This window comes from Dromaius novaehollandiae, chromosome 4, assembly GCF_036370855.1.
Source record: "Dromaius novaehollandiae isolate bDroNov1 chromosome 4, bDroNov1.hap1, whole genome shotgun sequence".
NCBI lineage: Eukaryota > Metazoa > Chordata > Aves > Casuariiformes > Dromaiidae > Dromaius > Dromaius novaehollandiae.
Genome location: NC_088101.1, coordinates 79,889,561 through 79,913,586, shown reverse-complemented (window position 1 = coordinate 79,913,586; position 24,026 = coordinate 79,889,561). Strand labels below are relative to the sequence as shown.

General features: G+C 38.2%; 1 protein-coding gene across 2 annotated transcripts in view; it reads right to left on the bottom strand.

Annotated features, from left to right (window-relative positions):
* The window catches only part of FAM53A (family with sequence similarity 53 member A), a 76,575-nt gene that overhangs the window by 27,037 nt on the left and 25,512 nt on the right, over nucleotides 1-24,026 (bottom strand). For both annotated transcript variants that reach the window (XM_064511560.1, XM_064511561.1), the window contains exons 3-4: nucleotides 18,480-18,534; nucleotides 15,431-16,233 (exon numbers count right to left, since the gene is read on the bottom strand). In XM_064511560.1, the coding sequence (XP_064367630.1) occupies nucleotides 15,431-16,233; nucleotides 18,480-18,534 (858 nt within the window). The remainder of the gene's footprint in view (nucleotides 1-15,430; nucleotides 16,234-18,479; nucleotides 18,535-24,026) is intronic.

Genomic DNA, 24,026 nt, shown 5'->3' with positions numbered 1-24,026 from the left:
TCTAGCAAAAAAACCTCTTAACGGAATTAGTGATACTCAAGCCCTTTACATCACTCTTTAGGGACAGGAACATCATCTTCTGCCTTAACTCTACATACATGAAGCCTGTTCAAGAGGCAATCAAAACAGATGTGACCACACTGAAGAATTTAAATATGACTAATCTTTCCCCTTCTACACAATTCTGGCCTTAATATCAAGGAAACTGAGTACAGCATTCATAGTTTGCTAACAATTGCATTTAGGTTTGTTCTTATGGATTAGACCTTATTACAGATGTGACTGTTCACTAAAAGCATTTCACCATCCTGCTATTCCTTTTCATTTCCTTTCCCGTATCCCTTGGTTTTACAGTTTCCAAGCACGAACTTCACAGACAGTTATTTCTGCCATCATTTAGAGGTAACACCACTAATATGCATTACAGACTGTTTTCATTACAAAATCAGACTTGAATCCCACTCAATGGATAAGCATCAAGTGATCCCCACGAAATACACTATGTGAAGTCTGTTTCATAATAAAGGAAAGATTACCGCAACTGAGGAAAAAAATACCAAGTACGACAGCAACTAGAAAAGCCAAGCAGTAGTGCTTGCAGTATTTCCCGTAAGATATATCAAAGCAAAAAAAGTAGTTTATAGACACAGGAAAAATTCAAAGCATCCCAAGCCTGTCACTTGTTACGCTCTGCAGACAATATGTTGTAGCACTAGTTTGAATCTCTTTCCTATTTAGGTCACAATTCCTGCTACTCCAACAAGTTACCATGGTGTTCTGTCACATGGAGAGAGAAACACCTCAAATTGCCACTATTAGTTGAAGTGAATGTGTCAATTTATTGATTTTTGCTTTGCATGACTGACAGCTGCTTTCATTACTACTTAGAAGCACAAAAGCTTATACCGAACTTTTCACGGGTGTGCGGTAAGCTCCCTTACACTCAATGCAGAGGAAACAAGCATGTACCAGCAAACTTGTACCTGAAGGAAAAAAAAAATACTATTCATGCTTAAAAAGTCATCTGAAACTAAAGGTTGTCTCAAGAAGAGTTTCACAAATTGCACTGCCTGAGGAAATAAGCAGCAGAGGCAGGCACTGGGAGCTATCCATAGATATAGAGCATAAACCAAAATGTTGCAGAGGATAATAGTCCTTCCCAGCTACACACCCCAGCACCTCTTCCAGCAGAAAATTGAATTTTTTTACCTATAGCTTGAGGGCACTAACTTCCAGGGAAGAACAAAAAAACAAAACAAAAAACCCACCACACACATACACACAACATTATCCCTGAATTGTTGTTTGGAAACAGGAAAATCCTTGTACCCTTCTATCACTATCATCTCATTGATGACTGTGCCATACATCATACCTGGGAGACTAATACCATGGCTCCCCAGGGAGGCTTCTCTAATATTAAGGTCTTAGGCTATGATAGAAAAAGCCAGCATCATGACAAGGTGATTTTAATACAGTAATGTTAAAGATGGAGAAACAATTATCCTGGAAATATAGTTTTAGTTAAAAAGAAAAACCACACACACTTCCATAACTAATGCTGTTTCAATCGATGATGAAGACAATCACATTTTAGAGAAGGTGCATAGCAGGAGGACCCCTCTGTTACAACAGGATTCCAGGAAGGGAGGAATACAGAAGTTAAATCAAGAATGTGGGGGGGTTCCCCCACAGATTAACACTCACAGGTCTGGTCCTCAAGGGTGCTAGGGCCACTTTCCACACTGCGTGTATCAAGGACACTAGGTCCCAAGCCTAGCTAGTCAGGGAATATTTCAGTAAATTGCATCAGGCAGCTTCTGCAGTAGCAGAAAATACACTCAGTTAACTCCTCTGTGTGCATATGAACTGTGGATACCACCGTATGTTGGTCATGCCACCACACAAAGGAAAGCTGAAGAGAACAAGTTTGCTGGATCCTTCCAGTAGAAGGTGAAGGGCATTTCTTATTGCCCTGATGAAAACGAGCATGGCTAGATCCTGCTCCAACACTCCTCATTTTAAGGAGGCACAACCAGTTTTCTGAGCGATCATTTGCTACAAGGGAATCTAAACAGAGTCTTGACACAAGACCAAAGAATTTAAGAATCCCAAATGGGAAAGAAAGCAGCAAAGCAAGGCAGAGCGTTGTGTACAGCTTTCACAAAACAAAGCCAAAAGGGAATTTGAAAGAGTAATTTAAAGAAGTAGTACCTGAGGGGTGGCAAGCTGTGTAAACAGTTTAATTCAACACATGCCCTTATATCACACAATTATATAAAGAGAATTACCCCTGCTCTCAAACCCCGGTTCTGTTGTCCCTCCTCCAGGGTAGGAGGACTTAGGACAAAACTTGCTTACAAAACACACAGCACATGCAGGCACATACGGATCCAGTAATGGGGAAAATAAACTGGCAACGCTCAAGCGGAAAAAGTTTTTAGACCACGCAGAATTAGTCATGAGACATCATACTGGCCTCCCAGTTTCTAACAAACAGACATGTATTTTGTAAGGATGCTTGACTGCCATTTGACAAAACTGTTGATGACCAGTAGAACAGCTGCATGCTTTAGACCAGTACTGTTTAAGATTCATTCTAGAAGAAAAAGCCTTATGTGCCCCCAGAAAGGTTTGTTTGCTCACGGCCTGTAACCTTAATAAGCTTTTCAAGTCCAAGTACCTAAGTTCTCCCCCTCCAGAAGAACACAGCTGGGCAGAATAGCATCCAGATTCAATAGTAACATAGGGGCACTGAATCTTTGAGGCTTTCCAACTCCTGTGTCACAAATCAGTAACTCCTTCAGGCAACAATGTTCAAGGCAAGAAAAACAATAATCTGTCTTCGGAAAATAACTAGGTCAAGAAAATGCTCTGCTGTGGTTAGAAACCACAAGGCCACTTCTTAATAAACTTTATGACCTGCTCAACTCCGCCGGTTTGGAATGCAGTTCAAAGTTATGTTGCAGTATGAAAGCCTTAAAATTAAATCTGTTCCTGACAGCAAGATCATTAAGGTACAAGATGGAAGGAAAAAACCTCCCCTGTAATACTGCTCAATCTAAAAAAATATTTATAACCAAATTAAGGACTTCATTAATTAATAATTAGAGCCATAAGTAAAGGAGTTTTTTCCACAATAAGATGTGGATAATCCAAGCTCCAATGCATTGGAAATGGAACCCATAATGGACAGATTCCTCCCTCCTGCCCCCCCCTTTTATTAAATTATTTTTTTTTCCTTAGAAACCTAGGTCACTCACATTGTTCATGACAGGAAGAGGTGAAAGCATTACTGAATTTAAAACCTGGAACATCTCTGAGCACTCTGGAAAACGTAGGTTCATCCTCAGGTATTTGGTCAGACTCAGAACATGTACATTCAGCACAGCCATGAAGTACTATGGGCAAGACTCACTTCCATTTAAACAGAAAGAATGAGCTCCAATGATTTAAGCACCCCCAGGCTTTTCAACAGAAACTTGTTCTTGCCAGATGGAGACTTTTGGCTTGATGAAACACTGGTAATGCTTTAAAACCAAGCTAAAGTTGCATTAAGTTCATTAAGTGACCCTAACTCTACTTTGAGTTTCAAGTAATGCTTATTATAGCATGGATACTTCTGTTGCTCACCTGTATAAAATATAAAGCTAGTGTCATATGCACACTAATACAGCAGTCAGTCAAAACATATCATTTGTCTCATAAGCTACAATAATGCTGTGTATATATATATTTTTTTTAAAAAAGAGACGATTAAAGTTTAATCTCCACTGCCTGAGAATAAGCTCACAAAAAACTTTGTAAACAAAAAACACAAACACGTAACCCTGTGAAAGGAATTCACATTGCTTTTGTATCACAATACAAGAGTTGTCATTTAAGACTTCATGTATTAGGCCAAATTATAAATTGGGTACAAAAGTGTTTTTCTAATCCATTCTACAAAAAGGTAAAATACCTGTCTGTTACTAAAGCTTACGGGGAGCAGGACATTAATTATCCACTATTCATTAGCAGTCCTGCAAATCCGTTCTTGTTTCCTCTTACGGAAAGTTCTTCAGGACTGTCATATTCGGAAGCTCAGCAGTCAGAAGATGACTCACTTGCTTTGAGACAAAGAGTTATTAGTAAAATATAATGCCTGTTTCATACAGAGGTTGTAGTCACCATTGTATTTGAAAAAGAAAAAAAAGGAAAAGGAATTCAGCTTCCCTTCCTTTGAGTCCCCATCATACAAAACCCAAACCACAGGGGTGGCAGGGGGAGGAGGTAGGAAGGGGGAAAACAAATGCTTCCTGAAGTGGTTTCTACAACAACAAAAATCCTTAATTTTAAAGCAGACTGGATGACTGCAGATCATCAACATGCTAAACGACAATCACAAGAAAGCACAGCGTCAGAGAAGGTAAAATGTATTGTCATCAATGCCTACTTACAAAACAACAAAATAAAGATATTAAAAAAAACTATTCCTCCTCTAAAAAGAATTTACTATTTCACTAAGGGTATGGCTATGAAAAATGGCGTGCTAATACAGCAACTGAGATGGACAAAAAGCATCCAAACCTTTAAATGTTTTCAGAATTACAGAGAAGTTATTAGCAAATACTGTGTGGCATCCAAAAACCCCCAAGGCTGTTGGTCAATTAGTGAAATTGAGTCTGATCTGCAGCAAAAGGCTACATTTTGGCATTTGCCTAAACATACCATGAAAATATCAACATAAGAATTCAAGTGTTTTGAGAACCCAAATTAAGAATTTCACAAGAGGGCACATGAAAACAGTGTTTTGCAGGTAACACATCTTCATTAGTGCATCTTCATTTCAGTAACAGGACAGATAAAGGACAAGAAAAACGAAAATGAATAATGAAGAAGGGCTCATAATTCAGAAGCAAATGAAAAACAACTACAGAGCTCTTCTCTATAGAACTGATCAGGAGCTTTAACTCACTTTTTCAATAAGAATTTTGCTGAACGGTGGGGTAAAAAAGACTCAATTTCAATTATATGCTAGATTAAAAAAAGCATTTGGAGGAAGCTTACAAGCACTGAAGTTTTAACATCTCATTTGGCTAGTTTAAGGTAAGAATGTTCCACTTCAACTGTGGAAGTGTGTTAACTATCTAAACTGCAAAATTCAAGAACTTTAAGAAATGCTCCAATTGATATATATCAATTTTTTTTCTCCTAAAAACTTTGTGAACAATTTAGATACTCCTATCTTCTCTTAGGGAAAGGAGAAACGCTGAAAATCTGAGAATACAGGCATCCTTCACAGTTTAGTTTTACTTGGACTCAGCATGCATCATCAAGCATGCATCCAACTTTGTCATCCCGGTTTACTGCTTAACAAGGTCTCTTACGTCTTCCTCTTGTAATAGCTGCACACTAAAGTTAGCATTGCTCTGACAGAAAAACCTTATAGCTTACACAATCACACTACATTTATTGCAAGTGTAAGATTCATGAAGACTTAAAAGCTCACAACATTTCCTTCCCCCTCCAAGTAAAATTAGTCATGGCACAAAGGTCTTATTTAGACAATGCTGCTACACATTTTGCTGAAAGACTCGGCTATTTATACAGCAGTAATTGTGATTCCACCTGGTACAGTGCTTGAATATATTCATTATTAAAAGAGGTTAAAATTTAGTTATTACATTACTATATGAGTTAGTGTGCGTAATAACCAGATAATTCCTGCCCCAAGATTTTCAGACATTTCATATTATGAACTATCTGGGAGGGCATGGGGGAACCTTGCTTATAAAAACTTCAACATACCAGTTTTCAAACACCACAGTGCTATAATGAACAAGAGCTACATATAATTATAGATAAATCTTTTAACTGATATTTTGTTCACACAGTCACCTTGAAATGGAAATTTAGAGCCCTTTCCTACATTTATTACTTTCACACAACAGACACGCAGCTCCTTTGTTTAGATTTGGAAGGATGGAAGAAAAGCATGCCACTAAGCCTAAAGTGACAAAATCCACTCATAACTGAACTATTACCAGATAACAGCACAAAGCCTAGTGGGAAAGAGATTTGCAAGGTTAATAAAGTGTCTTAAAAGGTAAGTGAACTATTTAATTTAAAGCTACAAATGCAAACTTTACAAGAGTAGTCTAACACCTCTCCTAAGACTAAACCTCCCCTAAAACTACTGCTCCCCTATTGCCATTTAAAACATTGCTCGCGCAATGGACACAAGAAGAGACAGACTAGATGGCACAAGTCACTACTAAAGTGGTTTAGAAGAATGGGAACAGCTAAAGGCATGTTTAAGGTACATGAACTGTAAATACAGGAACAAACTCGAAGTTCAGTAGTTTCAAAAGCAGCACACCCAAAGTGGAAGCATCAAGTTCAGAGAAAGGCTCTCTTTTCTCAAGTCAGGAACCAGCATCAGCTTTTCTGTGTTAAGTTACTGCTGGTTCCCCTTGAATAGAAAGAAAACATCATTTGAACTAAACACCTCTATTTTAAAAGCTTAAAATTAAAGGGAGAGGGAGGGTGTTTGTTTTTATAATTTTAGAGCTTAAGTCCATTTTGTTTTGCACATCTTCGCTACAGATCACAGGAAGAGGTTTTTGTTCCAAAGCAATACAGGTTATAGAATAATTTTCTGGCAAGTTTTGAAAACAAGTTATTTTAAACTTAGTTCTTTCTGTGTTGAAGTTCTGTCTGTATAGCGCTTTACAAAAAAGAGTAAGCGAAGCTTCTTAATAACTGAAAAGGTTCATTGCTTTCCATAAAAGATTAATTTTGATTAACTTATTTCACTGCAGAACTTTGAACACATTTAAATTATTAAATGAGATAAAGAACAGTGAGAAATTAATCCAAGTATTTGATTGGATAGGGAGGTCTGTCTGAACACTTTAGTCTATGCAGGTCCTCAGAGATCTCTTCAAGAAGTCCCATTACAGTTCCAGTCCTTGACTATTTCTTCTAACAGCAAAAGCTACTGCTCAAGTGCAACTCCTCTCCAACTCTCATGACAAAGATTTCAGGCAAGAGAGGGTGCATTTGTACACAACATTTGCTCACAGAAAGAAAAGAATAACTGGACACAGGCTCCTAATCTCTAGCTGTCATACTTAGTATCTGCTATCATTCCTCCCACCCCTGCAGAAGTTGCTTTCAAAAAGATGGGATATAAGAGCTCTCATATGCTTCTGTTAACCAGAGGACCAGTAATTTAAGTTTTACTACCACAAAATATTATTGTTATCATGTCAGTAAGAAGATCCCCAAATAAATGCCACTATCTAAAGTCAGTCTGAATAAGTTTTATGGCTTTTATGCCTTTGCTTCCCACAAAAGACTATCTGCTAAGGAAACCACATCCCTAGAGGCATTTAAAAGGGTACAGTGGACAGAATACTAGAAAATATATATAGACACACACTGTGGGAAGTAATCATGCATCAATAGAGAATTAGGATGATTTAAAATATCTTTCCTCATCTGTAATTTCCACAATAGGTTTTTACAGATTTATAGTAAGCCAAATGTAAATAGTCACCCAAACAAATTTCATTGCAGCATTCCACTCAAACTATTGTACATTATTTTTGGTTTAATTTGAAGATATGGGAGACAATCATACCATATAGTAGATGCATATTGCTCAATTCCAAAGGAGCCAATTTAACCTACAATCTAACTCAAAATATCTGAGGTTTACCAGATGTCTGCTATCCAGAGACTGATACTAGAAGTTTTAGAGTATCTGCACTGTTTCACCAATGGGAATGGTGCTGGGACTGACCCTGGCTGGCCACCACTGAAGTTTCTTCAGGAGGTCTCTCCCTTCTGTAACTGCCACAGGGGAGTAGGCATCTGAAAGAAACTCTTCAACCTTCTACTTCTTTTTGGAGAGAAACAGGGGTCTCCCTTTTTCTGCTTACTCTCTAGCTTCTGAACTCATCCTCTGCAATAGATTTAATAGCTTGGCCAAGCCCTAGGAGAATGAAGTTGACTTGCATTTTATTATTCAAAATCCTGCAGGCCTGCTTTTACACTGTTGAACCCTACTAAACCTATAAGCAGTTTATTGTATTCATTTCCACTTAGACATTTCTCTTTCAACTCAAAGTTGCCTTTAAAGGAAAAAAATTTCACAAATGCTGAAGTCTTTGGTACCCAAAAACTTAGAGGAACATTGTTCATGCAAACAGTAGAAGAGCATTTTCCCTTAAGGCCCCACTGCTGAATTTTTCTTTCAGCTATAAATTGATTAAATTTATATCTACAATCATAAAAAGCAGAATTTAAACCACTGATTTTACTTATCTGAACGGTTTTGAAACCTAGCCCCCTTTCATTCAACAAGACCATTGAGCTTAAATTGTTTTATGCCTCTTGAAATATAAACCATCATCTTTCCCTTTCTTGGTTTTTGATCACTTATGCAAATTATTACCACAGAAAAAGAATTAAGGCCCCAAAGCTCTTTTTTAAAGCAAAGTTAAGCCAGCATTAACTTGTGTTTTTCAAATGTGAAGTTAAAGGCTCCTCTTTTTTGAAATTAAGTCCTCAAGACAAGAATCAAAATTTTGTCCCTGGCTTGATTGCTTCGTTTACAGCTGTTCTTTTCTGTCCTTAATCTTACTTTAAGAGTAGTTACTGACAAATTAGACACTAATATTTGCTGCATTTTATCGATTCTAATCAACCCCAGCCCAATCCCTTGCTACTCGGAGCTTGTTTGCATCACACTTTCCACAAATCATAATCCAGGAAGCAAGGGCATCAAGGGTGCAGAAGATGTACTGCATATAGTGCAAGGACATCTACCAATCATTTCATCCTAGAAGCAGTTATTTTGCATCAATGCATCACTGCATGGCAAAGTGGTGTCTGTAGGTGGAACAAACCAGATATAACTTCTGACCAAGAGATGTTGTGCTATGCTTTCTTATAGAAAGACTGCAAGATTTTAAATGAATGGGAACTGCAAGTGTATTCAATAGTGTCTTCTCCAAATTGTGCTATATGGGAGCAGTGTAGCAGGCAGAGAACAGGCTATGCTGACTCTGCTGTAACCATGAGCAGCAAATACTTCTACCTCAAATAACCTGTTTGTTCCCATTTTGACAGGAGGCTAGAAGAGACGAGCTTTACATAAGCAACTCAAACTATTTAAAGCAACATGCTTACTATTTAGAGAACACAATCCGAATGAACTTCATAAGCCAATACTTAACCTACTTTAGCCAATCCAGGCTTGACTCATAGGGTACTCCTGCTAGTATTGTAAGGGATTCATTGATATTTTTATCTGGCACACGCTAAAACAGCAGTCTTGCAGAAAGTCTAACGTAAGTAAGGCCAACTAGGAAAAAAGAGCAATTACTTCACTACACTATTCACGTGAATGTAGAAAATGTACGTTTGAACTATCTGTAGCAGTGACACTGCTTGTGCAACTTGTGAACATAGATTATATATTTTAACAGTTCACTTTCGTTCACTTTCATCCGCTTTATTTGTGCTGAACATGGCACACCTGGAAATTACCTAGACAATAAGAATTCAAAGAATCGGGGAGAAAGCTTCAGAGATTACTCTGATTAAATTAAGTGTGTGATGCCTCAGTACAGCTAATGCCTCCACCTGTGCACATAGTGACCACAGCACTGACTTCAGAGAGCAAGAGAAATCAAAATGAATGCCTAATAGCCTTCAAATGGCTGACAACAGTATATATATACACACACTGTTATGTATATAGTATACATATTGTATATATACACACTTGTCTATATATGTAGGTATATAGTATATACATATATACTCTATACTTACAACTAGCTTAGATGGTTAAATAAAATTAGTGTGACATCTCACCCTAATAGCTATTCACATTGTGTGGGCCAGGTTACAGAAGCTAAAGTAAAAATAAAGTTGATGCAAAGACTGAGCAAGAGAGATCAGAAGTCATCTTCTGTAAACTAAGCTCAGTCACAGCACTCCTGATAAAGTGTTTTGTTCTTTATAAAGTATTTACATTCCCACTACACCCTCCAAGGAAACTTATTCCCCCCCTACCTTCCCATCATTCAGGCCTACTCTTTGTGCAACTTTGAACTGCTGTAGAAACCACTATTGAATAGTCCCTTCCCTAATCCTCACACTGCTACTCCATAAGAGATACCAGTCTTGTTGCTTTGGCAGAGGTGTTCAAGCCTTTACATCTCTGAAGCTGTCTTCTATGGGGAAGCCCTCCTTGCCAAGCAGATCCAAGTCAGTAAGGATGAAGGAGAGACTACCAAGTTCAACATCTTGTTAAGGACCAGAAGTTATTGTGTGTTTTTAGTTTAAGCTCTTGAATTAGCAAAACACTTCATACTCAGGTGTTTGAAGAAGCAGAATATGAACAGATTACAAACACTATGGAGCTGTCATAGGGTATTGTGGAGGTCCAAAATACAAAGGGTTAAGAACAGACCCATCAGACAGTAGATCCATCAGCAGCTGGGAGAGTCTGAACTACTGATGCACACTTCAGAGTCCCTAAGACACACTGGCAGAAGCATGGACAGCATGCCAGAGGAAGTATCATGTTAGGTATGCATTGTTCCTGCACGCTCCTCAAAGCATCTGTTATCTCTCAGGCAGGATGCCAGGCTACACAGAATTTGGTCCGACCCTGGGTGGCACTTGGGTGTCTCTCAGTACTAAGAAAATTCACTAGTATAAAATTCAGGTCTCTTCAACGCTTTACTAAGGCAACAAAAGCACCTAACGGTAGGAAATCCAAAGCAGCTTCAGTCCCTTAGTTCCTTCACTGATTAGAGACCCTTAAAATTTTTCAAGTTGTCTTAATCTTTTGCACTCTAGTTTCTTCTTTTTTTTTTTTAAGCTTTATATATTCGAATTGGCACTGCTCTCTATAGAAAAGTACACTGAAGTAGTCCGGCAGCAGTGTTGTTGACAACATGGTCTCTAAGCACAGCACACATTTTTGGCACTGCTACCAAACAGAAAACCAATATACCACACACCTTATTTGTCAAATGTTAGAGTGATATAAATGTCTTTGTAGTCTTATCTCAAAGGGCCTCATCTACTTTATGTGTATAAGGAGAGGCATAAGTGTCTGAAATCTTACTAAGAATGAAATTTGCTTCTAAACAATTTGGGTCTATACTTTGATTCAACAATTTAAAATCATAACAGCTAGTGATAAACATGAAAGACATTTCAACACCCCTGTCATTTAAAGAACATTATAATAATTTGAGCCTGAAAACTAACTTTTAAAGGATTAACAAAAGATGCTGAAGAGAGCAACATTTACTAACTTGACTGCACATAAACATACTGCAACTTCAACCTTTTCTTTCTTAAAGGCATCCAGTGTTAATGCATCAGATACCATATCACTGGGTATTTGAAACTATTCCTTACTTTGATAAAACTAGCTATTTTGAATTAACTGCTTAAACAGACTGAAGACCACTTCAGACAATGTGTTAAAACGGAAGTTTCTTTTAAAGCACAATACCAAGATTTTTTTGCAGCTCTGTGCCAGAGGGCCTTGCAGGGGGAGGTGTTAAACAGCAGCAAGACTTCAGACTACAGCATATTGTTAGCCCAGCTTTGAAGAACAGTTTGATCCGGAACACTGAATAAACTTGCACCTTGGCAATTCAACTTGCATACACACTGAAGAATGTGCATAACCTGCTGGCTGTTCTTTACTTGTTGCACCTATTTTCATTATTGCCAAAAAGTTCAACTGACATAACTCTACATAAAGCAGCGTGCACACACACACACACACACCCAACCCCCCAGACAAAACCACCCACACCCAAGAACTCAGTTTTACGGGGTGGAAGAACTTTTCAGCAAAGGGCTTATATCCTCCTCCTCCAGTTACCCTTCTAAATGCCACCTACATGTATTCTCAGCTACCTTCTGAAGAGTGCTTATTAACTGCAGGACTATGAAAGGCCAAGAGTCTCTCCTTTGCCACACACAGGTATCCTGAAGCGCCAGGGTGATCAGATGCCTGCCTCATTTAAGAAGCACCAAGATCCCTCTCCGGAGCCAGCTTCCTGCTCAGCAGCTTGTGAGCAAACACTAAACAGGCCCAGATATTGTTTGCAATTATTCTAGAACCACACAGCTAGTCTAACACACACAACTGAGCAGGGAAAGTCATTCCAAGTCCTTAGGGCCTGAAGAGAGCTATTGCATTTTGTTATCACTTACTACAATCTCTTCCACTTGTTTCTACAGCTGTCTCCATGTTGTGGAAAGGCAGATGTTGCATAAGTGTGTATTTTCAGCTTGAAGTCCAGAAAAGGATCCTTCCAGAATTTAACACAATGTTAGAGCCAAATAACAGTATACAGCAGTCTGCCTGATCACTCCAATCTATTTCTAAATATATGAATTAATTGTTTTACTTAAAATTAATGCAGATGTAAATTTAATGCAAATTTAAGACATGTATATATTCTCTCCTGAGAGGGCAGATAACCTATAACAGAGACTGGAGAAGTGCATGGGAGAGGAGAATCAACGTATATAAACAGAAACTGTTTCAACCATGAAGGGCCACATGGTTCTTTAAGACTGGTACAAAATCTAATATTAAAGAGGCAATACAGGAATTCAGATTAATAATCTAAAATTACTCTCCTATGAATTATTTATACTTAAAAGTATTAACAATAGGAGCCTGGCTTTCGGACTTAGACTTGTTGATTTTCTAGCATTCAGATACAACACTACCAGGTAAAGCAAGAACTCTCCCCTTCCTGTACCCTCAAATCTGCCGCAGCATGGGTCAGCTATGACCAGTCATCCACAACCAACGTTAATTATCTAATTACTGACCTGTTTTAAGTCATATACTTCCCAAGTTCCAAGACTTTTAGGAACACTTGAGGACATCAAAATATTTTCAGTAAGCTTGCAACAATTATCCTTAGAAACATGTTTTCCACGCAGGCCTTTCATAAACTGACTTAGAAGTGAATTTTAAATCACAGGAGATTTATTTTTAGAAACAATAAGAAGCCTTCAAAATACATGAAAGAGAGGTCTTACGGAACTTCCCCTTATCGTAATCCTGATCTTCAGTGAGCTATGCAGATATAGGACACATCTGCATCTCACTGCATGACACTTCAAAACAAGTCTTCTGTAGTATTAGCTCATAATGTTTTGTGCAGCGGTAATTTTCATGAAGTATACTCCCCAGAGAAATATATTTCAGACCACAATATTATAAGTTTCAAAGCATACACATTTGCTAAGATTTGGGGTGTAAGCAGAAGGTAGGCTAAAGAAAGACTAACAGAACACGGCAGGTTAGTAAAATGCCATTCCCTAAACAAAACCAACCCCGCCACCACCTCCCAACATTTCTTGAAAACTTGATTCAGCTTTTACCTAAATATTTACTTAAAAATACTATTTTGTTTTGTTGAACAGCTATATTTTCATTAAAGTTGAGCTTGTTTAAAAGCTAATGCATGTCCAAACCATACTTTCTGCCTTTGATTAAACACACATTAGCATCTTCATAGGCAGATTCTAATGGAAGAGCTGAGAATGAGCTTTGTTGCATAAACTACTCAGCTTACCATGAAAATGGTTTTCAAAATAGGTCTCACAGCAAAAAGTGATTAACAATGCCCAAATATTACAGTCTGATGTGCTGTTTAATGCAGCAGCAAATCTAAAAAGCTAAGAAACTTTTCTATAGACACGAGGCTATATCAAGCCTTCTCCAGGCACGCTACTTAACAGTTTATTTAGGTCTAAGCCAAACTGAAAAGATTCATTCAGTCTAAAATACTGTATCTTTAAAGCTTGGAGAATGCAAGCAGCAAATCTAGCCAAGAAAGCAGAAACTTCCAAATTTTACATTCAGTTTAAACAGGAAACCTGCATTAGAACGCTAGCAGTTGAAAGGCAAATCCACTAATATTTCTGGAGTAGATTTAGCAAGCTAACCTTAGCAGTGATTAACATGGAGGAACAGGTAAGATCTGATTAACTAACCAATAAACATGCATTTTAAACCAAAACCCAGAACAGTGTCCAGGCACATCCAGAACAAAATGTGTTACCAAGCTTGTCAGTAAGCAAGCAAATCACTGTGTATGGCTTGTCACCTAATTACCTATCCTACAGTTCTTTCAAAAAAGGAGTCTTTGATGAAGGGAATCCTTTAAACTATATGATTTAAGCAAATTGTGTTAGAAAGCTACAAGAGAAAGAGAAATGTCATCATACAGACTTTTAGCTAAGCAAAGTGGAAGTAATCGAGCAAACTCAATGATCATCCCTGTAGTACAGAGTCCGGTTCCACTATTTTACTAGATTTTTCTCTTGTGCATCGCTATGTATAAGCTAGCAATAACCCAGGTACCCAAGATCAGAAGTTTTAGCCGGAGTCCCACTCCATTCAGCTTTTCTCTGCACAATGCATCAAATGTGAAGAGCCTCCTGTGCAACTATATCTTTCACTATTTTTTACTGCTACTTCTGCAAACTGTCTCCTTCCCACTATGGTATAGCTATTTTTAAGGGAACGATTCACACAACCCTCAAGTCTGGCACCTACTGAAGATGTGGAGGGCAGTAGAAGACTGGGGGTTATTCTTACAAATACAGTGCTCTCAGTTTTACTCCTAATGAAACTAAACAAGCAGCTTCAGTTTTAAACTGTAGCAGTTACCTCCACTGATACCAAAGCTTTGAAAAGTGAGCTATGTACTACTACGTGCAAAGTAGAGACATGAATTAAGAACTAATTTTTAATCAGCATCTTTACTGTTAACTGAGGAGAGGTGGGATTCTGATTAGAGTAAAACATCCCTCTTGAGCTGCAACACCTGGAGTTGCTGTATTAGAAAACTATTTCCATTAGTGACAGCTTATCAGCAGTTTTTTTAGTTGCGTACACTTATGTGGGGTTCTGCTTGCTCTTCTTCAGCTTTATGGAATTACTCAAACTCTAAAGTGGAGGCTAGACCAAGCAGATTTGCACCATGATAACTTAAAGGGGAAGGAAAAAAAAAATCACTGCACACTGTTCTTAGTTAACTCACTGGCACTAACTGTTTTTTTTTGCTACCCAGTCTACCCCCTTCCCTGTGCTTTACTGCATTTTAAAAACAAGCCTTTTTTTTGGCCTCTACTTAAAGCATCTTTTCACAGCTCTTTGTACTTTACCAAGCAGGCTGTACTTCACAAACTGGGCTGTAAATAAGCTGCTGCAGGGCATGGTTTTGACAAGTATGAGAAGCCCTGCTGTACCGTTGAAGATAAAGATGCCAGTACTAGAACACAAGCACAGCTGCAAAAACTACAAATTAATTTGGTTTATCTAGAAATTGCCTTTCTGCAATAGTTCTTTTCACTGAGGAAAGTAAAATCTCACCCGTGTCATTTTAAAAAAGTCTAACGATGGCCTGTTCCATCGTACATCCTCCTCCCGTCTGCGCTTTAGCCGACTTTTCTTTTCATTCAGAACGCAAGGCTGCGAGCGGCATCTCAACAAGCCTTGCCGCCGACTGAGCTCAGGTGTGGAGGTGGGAGTGCTGTTAGCTGAAGGCAAGAGATTTCCCGTCTCGGTGATGTGCTCCTGGGAGAGGGAGAGGCGCCGTCTTGGGTTAAAGTCACAAGGCCCTCCAGAATTCCAGCGGGTGCTCGAACTTGTGCTTCCCTCGCTACTGTCCACAAACCCGCTGCTTGCCGAGGAAGGTCTGGGTACTGGTGATGTATTGAAGCTGGTGATAGTGAAGACATTATTTAACGACAGTATGTTTTGTGGCAGACTGATGCTTGTGCTTCTCTGTAAGGTCGCACTTCCATGACTGTTGCAGCGTTGCAAAGTAGCGCTACCACCGCTATTACACCGTCTCTTTGACACAGGAGTCCAGACTTTTGAACTGCCAGGTTTCCATGGGGAGCGACAGCGAGCCAGCTCATCTGGCTCAGAGAGGGACCTACAATGGCGTTTCGTTGGTGGTGCCAAGGGCTGACCCGAATTTTCGTTAAGGTTTAACTCACTTATCCATCCCGACACCATGGACGTACTGGAAGATTCCTGCTGCCATTGCAGACTACCATTATTGGCAGGGCCTGTACTGAACGGGCAGACTGGGAAAGGGTAAGCTGAATTCCTTGTCGTGTCAGTCTGGATTGGGCAACCCCCATTTAAAGCTTTCCAAGGACTGTCTTCTAAAAACAAAAGAGAGAGAGTGAAAGATGGGAAGGAAAAAGAATTTGTTTTAAACCTAGTTTAATGTAAAAGCCACAAATCAAAAAAGTTTAGAAGTGTTAGCCATGAATACCCAACTCTTAAAAGCGTCACAACATAGCCACAAATTCATTTTAAAGAAAGCAGAGTGTTCTAAAAATGTGAAGACTGAAGTATTTCAGGAGCCACTCCAGGCATTCTAGGACACATTTCTGTACTTTGTTAATGCTTTTTCCTATATATTGAAAGATTATAACACTATTTTCCTAGTGAGCAGCAGGAACTGCTTCCTTACCTGCTTCTCTAGAGACCACCATACATCACAATTAAAACTTGTAACGCTGAACAGCCTGAGGTACGACTAAAGTGGATTAACAAGCATTGTGACAACCTACCAGGGATTTTTTTTTCTTTTTTTTTTTAAACACATGAGCAGAATAATCTGTTTATAGACTGCTGTCCTTTTGACTATCAAGCTTTTTATTTAGAACACCTTATTACAGAAAGTGAAATTTTAAAGAGATAAGCATTCATGTTCCATGGTGTGAAAAGCTTTAAATTAGAAACAATATAAGAGTTTGAGTGAAGATTGTTTCCTTTTTTGCTCATAGCCACAAAGTATCTGAAAAATCCTAATTTAATGTGTAAAATAAAGCGAATAAACCTTGTTGGAAAGTCTTACAGGGTAACTCTGAATTCAAACACAGCCCACAGTGCACAACTCATCTGAAGTGGCAACACTAGGTTAAAAAAGTCTGCCAGCCAAGCCTCTCAATCCTTTGTAAAGCTTTTCTTTTGAGAACTTTTTGCACATTTTACAGCTGTTCCTCCCCATTATACAATAAAATGTAAGAGGAACTACAACAGACTTTGGATTTGCAAGTTGAAAAGCAGCGTAACTGTTGGCCAGTTAACAGTGCTTCATGGTTGGTTAGGAAATTTGTTAATTTAAACCAACCAATTAGCCAAGTTTCAGTTACCCTAGGCTTAAGGGAAAGATTTGAAACATCAAATTTTTCCTAAGTATATTTTAAGAATCAAGAATATGGTGCAATATTTGTATTTTCTTATAGCTGGCTGTACAAGCTAAGAGTTTGAGAATAATCAACAAATTACAGATTTGCTGAGTAGCTTCAAAAGTCACAAACCCAAATACTTGTACATGCTCCATGGCCAGCAAAGTATGTCATGGATTATCCTGTTTATATGGATCTTATTTAAAGTACGCCCTATTGTCTCAAAATCATTTAACTGTGCAGACAGCTGGCCTATTCAAACAACATGTTTTATTAGAATTCCTCTGTCCTTCCTCCTCCATTCTTTCAGATGGGTACAACCACATACTGTGCTTTGCCTTAAGCATGTAAGCTCTTGGAGGCAGGGACCATCCATAATTCAATGGAAATAAAATAACCAACACAATAGCATCCAGATACTGTCTGAAACGTCTATCTACTGCCAGAACAGTTAGCTTGGACTGGCTTGATTTTTAAAAATCCATAGGAAGCTTTCTCTGAGGTTGGTGGAATGGGTTTAAAGTTTACATAAAAAAATACCCAAGAGTTTTATGCAGGTGTTATAATTGCTTACACAAAAATAGTATTAAGACAAGAATCTCAGGAACCTCACACAAACCAAGATTTACATTTTAAGAGGAATCTTGTTGAGCAAATAAAAATCTACTATGCTTAAAGACACAACAAAATATACAAAGCTTTAAATCCGTCCCTTAATAAAATAGTACAAAGAGTCTTTACACATCAATAAGTGGCATTCCTATTTTTGCTAAATAAAATTTACTCTTATTCTAACAGAAATGAGAAGAAAAAAGCTTATACACTTGTGTCAAAACACTGGACTTCAACTTAGGATTTGCATCATGCAGGATATTGTTTGGCAAAGCATATAAGGTGGTGTATAAAGAGGTTAGAACTGTCTGCTAGTAGAGGTTTGCAAAAAGATGTTTAGCATAAAAACAGCAATTGCTGTGCATCTGTACACCACAGCCGATATTGAACAAAAAACATTACAAGGCCTTTTACTATGCAAAGCAGATCACAAGTACAAAACTAACAACCAGCTATTCCCAGTATTGTTCAAAGACCAGCTTAAACCAGCAGGCTCTACAACGGCGTGCTCCATCCCCCTCACCTTATTTACAAAAGAAAGGCTGCTTGCTATACCAATTACCTCAGTAAAACGGGTCTAAGGCTTCTGAAGAACTTACCGTTGATTTCGAAAGGGAACAAGCTGCCACTTTTGTTCAACTTCTCAGATGAGTACTAAAATCAGAGAAAAAAAAAGTTTTAACTGTGTGAAAGACTACCAGCATGTACCTCAAGGAATACACATGCAGCTTGCAGTGTCCCTGTATGTGTGTGTGTCTAACAACCTCTTTAAAAGACTGGGTTTTGTTGGGAATCTCAAAGATGCTACTGAACAGCTGGTCTTTAAAAATAGTTACACTTCAAGGGTTTTATTTAAAATGTTTTTGATATATCACTACATATCGAAGTGTTTCAAGAGTTGCAACAACAGCCCACATAAAGAATTAAGAGAAGTAATTCGCTCTTAATGAAACATCTTTGATCCAATCCTCATTTCAGTGAAGTGGAAATTAAAATCTGACAACTGGGTTTTACATTTTCAGTGTTCAAAAAAAGAGAGCAGAATACTTTACCTTAAAGATACAAACAGCTTTAACTAAATTTAATACACAAGTTGAGGGCCCCATGCAGAACAGTGTCCAAAGCAAACTTCATTAGCATTTTATATTTAATTCAGTATAATATCTTTCTTAAAAGTACAAAAGCCATAGAAAATAACCTTCCTACCCAAGAAAGTCATACCTGCAAAAGATGAGTTTTAGAAATCACACTGGTTTATTAGTTATATCTTATTAACGAGAAACAAGGTAGAGGTCATGCTTAGAACAAGGTATGTACATGAAGGCCTTCAGAATTTAAAAGTTAAACCTGGTCAGTAGCTCCTGCATATTAAGAGAGGTTGTAAGCAGAATGTTTTTCCAAGATAGAATTAGTTACGAAAATGGAAGAAGTATTCAAAAGGCATTCTCAAACTGTCTAGATTTTTCAGGCAAAGAATACGGCTTGCTATCCAGTCTCCTTTAACTTCCTTACAGAGGTAATGCCCTATCAGAGCCCAAGGACTGCTCTTTAGTCCCCATCACCACCTCAGGATGGGGAAGCTTGCTAAAAAACCAAAAACTCATTTTCTGCATATAGCCAAAAAGAGGTAGCACTGTACATGGACTTCCTTTCCAGATACAAGTTCACTCTTTAAACAAACATCCTTGGCCTACAAAGCTTTTCTTTTGTGCAACATAGGAACACATGGAGTGCAAGTAACAACTTCCAATCCTTGAACTCCACACCTAAGATACAAGTGCTAATCTACAGTAATATTACCTTGGTGTGTTTGTTTTGGGATAGGGAATGAGGGGACTGACGAAAGGACAGGACAACAATCAGATTTTTATCTTGCTTCTTATCAAAGTCTGCATATATGAGACAAGCCATTGCTACGGTTCATGCTTTATGTTTGCAACTGTGGATGCATTTATAGCTTCTTAAGAAAGCTGTTTTCTTAAATAAACAGCAGAAACCCAGAGTTGTGAAGGCTAACAGGTGGCAAATCCCATGGACATAAAAAGATCTGAAGTATGAAACCTGACAATAGGAATAGGAACAGCAGTCACTTTTACTAGTCTGCCTTTTATAACTGCAGTTGCTAGTTATATAGCATACCTGTATTAATAAAGCTAGTATTGATAGTTTACTGAAACAAGCTCGGAAGGTACCACATGGAACATTAGAGCACATTGAGATAAGACAGCAAGAGTTAATTTCAGCTTTCCCTGAAGGACAAGCAGACTAAGATTTAGGAGACTCAGCAGGCTATTCAAGGGATCCTCCCCCCAACCCCCCCCCCCCCCCCAGTTTAGTCCCAAATTAAGGGCAGCACCAGTCTATTCAACTACCAGTTAATAGTTAAGAAAAATGCATTTTTGGAAGAGAATGTCATGTCAGAAAGTTTTAAAGCAATGCATCTTGAACCACACACAAAAAAGAACAGTAAGAATGACTTAAAAGAATTCTTAGGCTTGGTTAGACACTATTCATACAGGTTAAGATCTCACATGTTTAGAAGCAACAAAATCTTGGGAGCAATCCCACATGGCCATCATTAGATGAATGCTTAGACATTTGTAAAGAGGACCTGATAAAAGATCCATTTAGTTTAAAGTCTTTTTTAATAAAGTGTCATTTGATTACCTGCATTCTAACCACATGTTAAAAAAGCCTCACCCATCAACTGAAGACTAAACTATCAGATCTTTGGCAGTTACAAACTAATGAAAGCATTTTTAAAGGGGGGGGGGGGGGAGGGCAACATGCATTCAGACCTTATCAGTACTACACAGAATGACTTCCATGTTCAACACAGACAGCCATCTTGTCCTTAGAGCCACATTCGATCAGCTTCTAATGAAGTCAGTGCTCAGCTCTATGGAAAAGTAGCCAGACCAATTTGTAGAATAAAAAGTAGAACAATTACAATTTGTTCTCACAAGTGATCAAGTGTACAGAGTCCTGTTAAATTACAACAAATGCTAATTCTTTGGAGACTGAGGCCAAAAACCTTGGTAATTAAAGAAATGTCATATGTGACACCACCTTCAGAAGAGGGAGAGGAAGGTGCATGATTTCCAGTAGGAACTTGAAGAAAATAAGGGAAGAATCTCTGCATTGTATCAACTCGGCTTTCTAAAACTGAAACCAAGACTACTTGGAAACATTATGTAATAGTGTATTCTAATGATATCTTCAAGTCCAAAGTTGAGTAAGATCTATCAAGCTGTAAACAGTTTGTGAGAGGGATTATCTTTATATCTATACAGAACACAGCAGAGGTCTCGCATGGGCCATTAGATATTACTGTAAACGGGCAATGAACTCAGTTTACCAGCTGTCCTAGATTGGCTAGACACCACCTGCCCCATTCATTCCCTTCTGTGTTAAGGTCTACTTGGAGTTTCCTGAATGGAGAACTTTTTTTTTTTTTCTTCATTATGCTTATCTTTTCTCAAGAATAATAAGAGTTCAAAGCAATTGCTAAGAACCTTGATAGGGAAGTCTGTTACCCTCTGCGTGAAGGAAAGCTTCTTTCATACAGGGCCAAGTTATTAAACCAGGTAATTTTCCAGAAGAATAGACTCAACAGGTCATGAATGTCACTCTACCAGCTTCTGCTTTTTGAATAGATTTAGATCTAGACCTGATGCATCTTGAACACTTTTCAGAAAAAAAGCGGGTCCCAAAAATAGTTGGAGACACTACACTATGAAACCACTATCAAACCTTTCATATAACATTGGAATTAGGTTTCCATCAGGCAAGAAGGTGGGCCTATTTTTAGTGCTCTTTCAAAAGAAATCTTTTCTGCATTTGGAGAGATTATGCTCAAAAGGGATCAGATTTTGTGGAATGAACTTTGAGACAGAGCTGCAAGTTTCATCCGGTCAAAGTATTCACTCAAAAGGGCACCCAGTCTTGAACTAGGCAAGTGGAGGAGGCCCACAACTGGGACTGACAATGTATTGTGTTATTATAGTGTGTGTAATGTGTAATTACAACTTACATCACTAATTTTAAAAGTGTTCTTTGTTAGCAAAGGTTAACAAAAATAATTTAGGCTATTTTTGTACACACACTCCTACTACAATAAAAACTTAACAGCCAGTACTCTCCTCCTCATTATCTGCAGAATAAGTTACATGAAGTCATTTGACTTCCTGATCTTCAAAATCTTAGATCTAGTTTCTTGTATCTTTCATTTCAAGACGTTTTCTCCAATTCTCAAATACATTGAATTCCGCCTCAATTTATCAGCATTCTTCCCAACCCATGGGCACCAAAGCCAGAGTTACTATTCAAGTATCGATCTACCACCACTACACCGATGTGACTTTCACTGTTTGAATAGGCACAAATTTCAGACCTTCAGTTCTCTACAAAACATCCTCCAGATATAACAAGAGGAAGTAGCAAGGAGAAGTAGTTGGGTATACAACCTTCTCCAGCATCTGGAGAAGTGATAAATCAAGTTGCATCTTAAATTCAGCCCTCATGTCTTTCTGCCAGTAGCTTTGCATGCAAGCAAGTCATCCTAATTCTAAATCTTTCAACACAAGTCAGCTTAATAAAAAACAAAACACTGAGGATTTAAGAGCTTCTTCCTTCCACAGATGCCTGTCAAGAGACACTCACATTTCCTTTTTAATACCACAACTTTAAGTCTTACATCTTGCTCCCCTTCACAAACCAATACTAGCTTCTACAAAAACACTACAATCTTAGCCAGAGTATAAAGCAAAGACTTAAATAAGATTCAGTAAATCTACATTCAAGGAAACAGAGACCAACTGTTTAACCTAGCCATGCTGTCAACTCATGAAAACCACAATATGCTTGCAGAACATGTCTTACTGTTGTGAGACAAAAAGCAAGTCAAACAGAGACACTATTCCACCTTGTTTCAGCAGCAATGCTTACTTGAGACAAAAGCTTGGGATACTTTACTGTAAAACCTCCCTGCTTTTACAGCAAGAACCCCAACTGTTCAGCTGCTTTTTCCTGAGCCAGGTGCAGTACAAGACCCTGCAACGTCACTGAGAACACACTGGAGAGATGTGTTACACTGGTTATAAAAATTAACATGTTGCTTAACACAGCAGTAGGAGAATCCAGGATTTTGATATTCTCAGGCAACAAGTAAAGAAAGATACTTCGTCATCATACAGGTTACACAAATGAAAGACCACATATATAGAGAATACAGCACTTAGAATTTTATATACATAAAAAGTAAGGGCTTTGTGGCAGGTAAATGGCCTTGAAAGAGCTACTGTTTGTTCTTTTATAACCCTCATTTATGAGCTACGTTACATTCCCTTTGCCCTGCTGGCTGAAGGCAAACAGGTTTGTTCTTCGGACAGGTAGACAGATGGGAAAGGCAAGTAAGTTCTTACATTCTCAGCGTGAACTAATAAAAATGGTGTACAATTAGAAGAGAATTCCTTGTTCTCTTAAAGATTTGACTCATAATACAAACTATTTTATACTAGTATCTTTATCTCAGCACAAAAACATACAGGAAGAGAAAAAAAAGTTCAGAGCCTGAAAAATCTACCTGATCACAGCTAATCAGAACATAAACCAGTCCTGCTCTTTTCCTCCAATGCATGCTCCTCCATACCTCCACCCAAGGCAGAAAAAACAGCTTTCATACGTAAAAAATGAGATACTAACTGCCAAGAATAGTCAGTTCTCTGTATCTCCTCTCCCCTCACCCCCCCAAATTTAAATTCACTGAGTAGTATCAGTCCAAGCTACAACAGACTTCAGAGCAGCTGGCTACAGAGACTAACAATTGTTTAAAAATAAAAAAATTTCTCCCAACTAAATAATTTTTCCATCAACTCCATCAAGACAGAAAAATAAACAGCAAAAATTACTCTTGAGAGAAGATCTGCAGCAAAAAGAATAATTGAGGAGTTCAAGAGAAGTGAAAGGGCTTTTTAGAACACTTGTTCCACACAGCTATAGGGGTTCAACAAGCAAGTAAATACTTCAAGGACATTTTCATGTTGACTAAGCTGACTGACTTGTACTTGCATTTTCATGGGAATGTAATCAGAAGTCAGAAATATATTCTTTTACCCCAAATAGCTTCTGGCAGAACATTCTTCCAG